This window comes from Phaenicophaeus curvirostris, chromosome 2 (assembly GCF_032191515.1).
Source record: "Phaenicophaeus curvirostris isolate KB17595 chromosome 2, BPBGC_Pcur_1.0, whole genome shotgun sequence".
In the NCBI taxonomy this organism is placed as follows: domain Eukaryota; kingdom Metazoa; phylum Chordata; class Aves; order Cuculiformes; family Cuculidae; genus Phaenicophaeus; species Phaenicophaeus curvirostris.
Window position 1 is genome coordinate 90,769,876 of NC_091393.1, and position 6,915 is coordinate 90,776,790.

Below are 6,915 nucleotides of genomic sequence, written 5' to 3' on the forward strand. Positions count from 1 at the left end.
GGGCGCGTCTAGCGCCGACCCTGCGGTTCGAACGCGTGACGTCACAAAGCGCTCCGCCCGGCCCCGCCCCGCGCGCGCCACCGCCCCGGGCCCCGCCCCTCCCTCGCGCGCGCGCGCGCGCGCCGGGGGCCGTGTGAAGCGCACCTTTTGCACGAGTCCCGCTCGGGCGGCCGCGGGGGGCGGGGCCTCGCGGCGCGCGCGGGGCGGGGAGGCGGAGACGGACGCGGGGGGGCGGGGCGGGGGGGAGGGGGTGGGGGGGCGGTCAGAAGCGCCGCCGAACCGGCTTCGGCCAATCGGGGCCGCCCCCGCCCCAGCGCTCCGCTCGGCCCCACCCGGCCCCGGCCCTTCACCGGGGGGGCGTGGCCGGGCGGGGGGCGCGGCCGGCGCGGCGCGGGCCAATGGCGAAGGGCGCGGGGGGCGCGGCCGCGCGGGCGGGGGCGTTGGCGGCCAATGGGGAGCGGCGGCGGGGGGGGGGTGGGGGCGTGTCGGTGCCGGCTCGGGTTCCGTGTGGAAAAGAGTGAGACGGGGCTCGGGTGCAAAGTTTGCTCGCCGGGCGCCTGTGCGGGGAGCGGCGGCGGGGAAGGGGCCGCTTCTCTGCTCGCCGCCGCCGCCGCCCGAGGGCTCGGGGAGGGGGGCGGGATGGCGGGCGCCGGGGGCCCGCGCTGGTGGCAGAACCGTCGCGCCCGGCTGCTGTGCATGCTGGCGCTCACCTTCCTCTTCTTCGTGGTGGAGGTGGCGGTGAGCCGGGTCACGTCGTCGCTGGCCATGCTGTCCGACTCGTTCCACATGCTGTCGGACGTCATGGCCCTGGTCGTGGCGCTGGTGGCCGTGCGCTTCGCCCAGCGCACCCGCGCCACCAAGAAGAACACGTTCGGCTGGGTGCGGGCCGAGGTGATGGGCGCCCTGGTCAACGCCGTCTTCCTCACCGCCCTCTGCTTCACCATCCTGCTGGAGGCCATCGAGCGCTTCACCGAGCCCCACGAGATCCAGCAGCCGCTGGTGGTCGTCGGCGTCGGGGTGGCGGGGCTCGTCATCAACCTGCTGGGGCTCTGCCTCTTCAACCACCACGGCGCCGGGGGCCACGGGCACTCGCACGGCGGCAGGCAGCACCCCCGCGGCCCCGCCAAGCCCCAGCAGCCCCCCGGCGACGGGGACGCTGCCCTGCACCGCGAGGAGACCAGCACCTTGGTGGAGAACTGCAGCGGCTCCAACGGAGTCAGCCAGGACAAGCTGGGTAAGCGTCCCTCCCTCCCTCCCTCCCTGCCCCGGGGGGTCCTGCCCGCTGCGAGCTTCCCTTCCTCCTGGGAAAGGGGCGAGAAGCTCCCTTAGGGATGCTCTTGGACGCCGCTGCACCTCTGCCTTCACACCTTCCTTCCAAGCGCTAAAAGGAGCGCCCCGGATTGTTGTGCTGGCAGGTCACGGCGTGAAAGAATCGTAGTGTGGAAAAACCCGCTTATTCACTGGTAAAATATTGGAAAGGACGAAGTCTTCAAAGGAAAAGCAATAGTATTTTTATCTTACCATTCAGCGCCGAATCGGATGCCCTTCTGAAAAAGGCATCCCATCGTACAAAAGCAGTATGTATATATACTAGTTTTAGACAAAGAACCGTGTAAGTCTTCAAAGAATGTTTGTCATTTTAGGTTATCCAGCCTTGTCTGGAGACTTCCTTCAGGTTATCTCCTGACCTAAAGCAGCTATATCTGACAAGGCAACTAGGTGTATCAATAAATTCTCGCAGCCCTAAGACAGGTTATCTCTTGGCCTAAACCACCTACATCTTACAAGATAACTAAGCGTATTAATAAATTCTTGCAACTGTAAGAGAGTGTTTATTCTTTCAGGTTATTTATCCATGCCTGGAGATTGTCTGCATATTATCTCTTGATACACGACAGATTTATATGACAAGATAATTAAATGCAGAAGCCAGCTGCAGCAAAACTTACCAATTAATTCTCTCAGAGACGAGAAACTTCCTTAGGGATGCTCTTGGACACATAGCTGTTGCACCTCTGCCTTCACACCTTTCTTTCCAGCACTAAAACGAGCGCCCCAAGTTACACATTTATTGTGCTGGCAGGTCAGAGCGTGAAAGAATCTTAAGGTAAAGCAGTTTGCCTTGGAACGGGTTGGTGCTGGTAGGGAAGGCGCGTGACAAATGTTTTTTGCCTAGCGACACAAGCTGTCACAAGCTGCTGCCCTAATGCCTTCTGAACTGGCTGCACATCAAATAGAAGGCAGCTCAGCACCTTGGTCCCAACAGCCGGATCTCTCTGTTGGGTCACTTCTTAGCTACCTGAGAAGCTAATCTCGGTCTGGACGGAGCGTAATGTACTATGGTATATTCCATTGCAATAATGTTTTACTTCTTTGTGACGTACGTATTAATGGGAAGAAATCTTGGAAGTCACCCATCAGTACTGTGGAAGTCCTGCAGTACAAATATAGAGCTTACTGGTGTCAGAGTACATACGTGGTTTCTTTGAATTTGCATACACCTTCCCACTCACTTGCACATAGAGATAAATTTAAAATGTTCCCTTCCCAATTGTGATCAAACTGTCTGTTTTGTGGGAGGGAGTTTCTTGTGTTGGTTTTTAATGGATCCAGAAGCCTGGATAGTGTACTTTGAAGTCGCTAGGTTGAAGCCAAGTACTGCATGCTAGCAGGGTGAAACGTGCCCAAGTGCTGCTTCTCTGCTTTAGTTGTTAGCAGGAGGAAGGGGGTTCAGTCTTCAGAACCCATGTCTCTACTTTGTTTTCAGGGTGACCACTTTTTTTAGTTGAAATTGAGCTTTAATTGAGCAGAGTGAACTTTGCTACAGTTTCGATTGTTCTGTGGTCAGAGGTTGTAATACACGTTTGAGAAACTTGGATGTTTCTCTCTCTCTTTAGTGTTTTGACTCCATGTTGTTTTTGAAAATACAAGTTTTGCAAGAGGATAGGGAAGTTCATTGGAGAATGCTAACACCGTTTTCTTGACCGCATAATAAGCTCGTAATGTTGGTTTAGCTTCAACAAAGGTATCCTAATAATTAGTTTCAGACAGTGTAAAATTCCCCTAACTGTTGACCTAACAGATATCTTTGTGAAATGTTCTTTTAAGTTTTGCTTTTAGCCAAGTTTTGGACTAGTTCTAGACTAAAAGATTAACTTACAGCATGGATTAAAATGTGTATTGTTTTTACTTAGCTTCTCTGCAATTTCTTGCGAATGTCCTTCTGGCAATAACAAATAATTTGTTGTGGGTGTTTAGGTGGTATAATAGGGCATAATTTTGGCCACAGTGAAACTCTGAAATAAGTTTATATTTCTTTCTGTGCCCTGTCATGATTATGTAATGGTGGAGTTACTCATAGTTTACCTGTGGAAATGTAACAGGTGAAGGTGCTCAGCAACCTGTGAGAAGCTGTAAGATGTGTAAGTGAAGACTAGGGAAATGGCTGGAAATTATTAAGAGGGGTACAGCCTCATTTCCTAAGGTGGGGAGTGAAAAGCCAGTGATAGCCTTAGGGACTAGTCCTGCACAGGTATCTTTGTGCATACACTTCTTGTGAAGTAATCAGTTTATTGTTGAATTTAAATGATCGTATTTCAAATTCATGTCTTATCCACTTGCCTTTAAAAAATCTCAAAAGCTTTCCAAATCATCTTCGTTCCAAGCACTTGATACACAGCACAGTGTCGGAAAGGTTTCTTTTTCCTTGCTCTCATTGTGGACCTTGAGGTCTGAACTCTTTAACCTGAGATATTTTCCCGTAATTCATTGGTTTCTCTGAAAAGTTACAGGTCTCATATTCCATAACTCCTAGAGGTTTTGTGGAAAATGTAGCTGGAGCTTTAGGACAGAAATGTGATGGCATGAGGTAATGAGCCTGGGGCTTGGAACTGACCTGCTTAGCCACCTTTGTAGGAGCCCACCCTTTTTTCAGAGAGGAAGGACCTTGTAGACACATTTTATGACTACAGAATCACAGTCATGAGAGCAAAGTGGCGGAAGCTGCAGGTCGTACTAGCATGTTAATGTTACAAAACTCTGAACTGAATGACCATGGAAGTAGTAAGAACTCCTTGTTTTATTTTGTCAGGCCAGTGGCCATTGCCCGTTACATTTCTCAAACACTGGGAGTTTTCTGTCCAAAAGAACTTTTGAAGAAAAGCAAGAGGCTAACAATGTAAAATGTTTTCAATTTTGAACACTGGAAAATTTTTTATTTCAAAAAAATTTTCTTCTTTATAATGATGTGTGCATTTCTTTCCTATGCAGCTAGTTAGATGTGATAGAGTCACATAATATCACAGTTTTGACAAGAGCGAGCATTAAAATATGCATGTCCATGATGCATGGCTTTTGGCATCAACAGCTGTATGTCACTTTAATTAAAAAAAAAAAGTACTAAAAATACGGGCTTTATGTATTCTGAAATATGAATAACACTGATTGATAGCTTCTGAGAGTTTCAGTGGTAACTTACACTGTCCTGTAGTCAATACTGCTGATAAAGTTTGTGTTTTAGACCTAAAAGCTCAGTTCATTGTATCTTAGTTCTCCTGGCTCCTTGCATCGTCTCAGAAAAACTTCCTTTTCCTTGAATTCAGAAGTCTTCTGGAAATGAACTACTGAACTTGAAAAGAAATTTCTATAAAGCAATATCCATACAACTTTTCAGCTCGTGGCCCCATAAATTTTAATATAAAATAGCGATGTAGTCCTGCGGTTTAAGAGATTTTAGCAGTGTGATTAGCCTTCTGGCTTTTCAAAAGATGGAACAACTATAAGTTACTTAGCTACTTAAACAGCTTTTTTTATATATGCCTTGTAATTCTGCACTTGTTTTAGGAGATGAACTGTGTGTAGTCAAATGGTTAAAGATCTGGAAAATGTGAAAAAACAGTTTTTCAGTGAAGTAGCTTAAAATGGAGTCATCTCTGTGCTTTGCCATTGTGCATTTTTAAGCTCCATGGAGAAACAATTGCCTTCTAAACTGTTTAGATCACTTATTGGGACAACAGAATATTTCTCAGCTGGAGAAAATGTTGTGAAGTGTTATGGGTAGCGTTCCTTGCTTTTCAGTTTTGTACTTAATGTGGCAAGTTTAATGTTGGTTATTATTTTGTATGAAATTTTATGAATGTATAGTATTATAGCACATGCCTAATCATTTTACTTTTTTCTTGTCAGGTGATATGAAAGACGACATGACTGACCTGCAAGTGAATGGGAATGCTGGTCATTATCCTCTGGACGTAGAAGAGGTTGAAGAAGACTCTAGTGCACAGCTTAACATGCGTGGAGTTTTTCTGCATGTTTTTGGAGATGCCTTAGGTTCAGTAATTGTGGTAGTGAATGCCTTGCTCTTTTATGGGTTGTGGAATCCATGCCCTAAAGATGGGCCCTGCTTTAATCCATGTGTCAATAATCATTGCATGGAAAATGCTACTTTATCCCAAACACTTGGCAGAGCAAACAAGTCTGTGCAAGAGAGCATTACGGTGGCTGGTCCATGCTGGTTGCTATATTTAGATCCTGTCCTTTGTTTGATCATGGTTTGTATACTCCTTTACACAACTTACCCATTGCTTAGGGAGTCAGCCCTTATACTTCTACAGACTGTTCCCAAACAAATAGATGTCCATTCTTTGAACTCAAAATTACGCACCCTTGAAGGAGTTGAAGCAGTCCATGAGTTACACATTTGGCAGCTAGCAGGCAGTAGGATCATTGGCACTGCTCACATAAAGTGTCCTGACCCTTCCACATACATGATGGTGGCAAAGCGCATAAAAGAGATCTTTCATGATGAAGGGATTCATGCAACTACCATTCAGCCTGAGTTTGCCAGCGTTGGCTCTGAATCAGGGAGAGGGAAATGCGAGTTTCCTTGCAGGACTCAGTGTGCTTTGAAGCAGTGTTGCGGGACGGGGGAAGATAGTACTGCGAAGAAGACGGAAAAATCTTCATCACTTAGTATTTCTTGTTCAGAAGTTGTCATTGAATTTCCGAAAACGAGGAGGACTAAGTCGGAGAGCATCCCTTCAGTTAAGCTAGAGGCAAACACCGATCAAAACGAGCAGTTTGAATCGTCTTTGTAACTCCCTGAATGGTGCTACCTGAATTCTGGTGACTTTTGACAACAGCTGTATTGCAAGAGGAAGAGACAGACGTTTGAAATGCAATTTTGCCAAGTAGTGTAATTGCTGAAGTCCTTGTTCTTGTCATATTGCTCAATCTAGAATGCTTGTTTGAAAGAACATAATGTCATTGTCATGATACTATGTGTTTGTGTTGACTTTGTACTGAGATGGACAGAAAGCGCACCAATGCTGTAACAACTTCAGAAAACCAGTTTCAACATTTCAGCAGAGACACTTTTTGCTGTGCTTCAAGTTGAAATACTTTTTTCCAGTGAAAAGGCATTTGAGGGATAAGCATGTAGGAACTCAATTTGTGTTACATATTTCTTGGACCTACTCTTTCCTTTAATATTTGATCTGTAGATATTTTAATATATTGTTTATTTAGAAGCCCTAAGGAAACCAAAGTTCATAGAATGTTTTTAAAGATATAACTACTTAAAACTGGAAACCACTTTGCAGTTTCACATATTTTTCTTAAACCTAAATAATAATGAATGTGAAGGCTTTTCTAATAAATTTATCATATAGCGTTATTTTAAAGAGAGTATTGTGATTGTTACAAACTGTCCCCACTTTTTCTGGTAAGGTAGTGAGGTAATTAAAATCAACTGCTTTTGAAAATAACGGATGCAAGGAGGTTTTTTTTCCTATCAGAATGGAAGTTCAAGCTACCATATCCAGGCCTGTGATCAAGACCTGAGACTGACCGATAAAGTAATGCACACCTTCCTGTTTTATGGACTTTCTGGTGTTCTTCCTCATTTCCAAGTTGTGT

General features: G+C 46.5%; 1 protein-coding gene across 1 annotated transcript; it reads left to right on the top strand.

Moving 5' to 3' along the window:
• Positions 1-632: 632 nt before the first annotated feature.
• On the top strand, positions 633-6,300 carry SLC30A1 (solute carrier family 30 member 1). Its single transcript, XM_069852853.1, has 2 exons — positions 633-1,234; positions 5,185-6,300. Exons 1-2 carry the CDS (start codon positions 640-642, stop codon positions 6,093-6,095), a joined length of 1,506 nt encoding a protein of 501 aa, XP_069708954.1. The 5' UTR covers positions 633-639; the 3' UTR covers positions 6,096-6,300.
• The last annotated feature ends 615 nt before the right edge of the window (positions 6,301-6,915 follow it).

Excerpts from the sequence above, each read along its gene's own strand:
- SLC30A1 (XM_069852853.1), top strand. The coding sequence starts at position 640 with ATGGCGGGCGCCGGGGGCCCGCGCTGGTGGCAGAACCGTCGCGCCCGG. Across the intron at positions 1,235-5,184 it reads AGTCAGCCAGGACAAGCTGG|GTGATATGAAAGACGACATG; the intron begins GTAAGCGTCCCT and ends TTTTCTTGTCAG.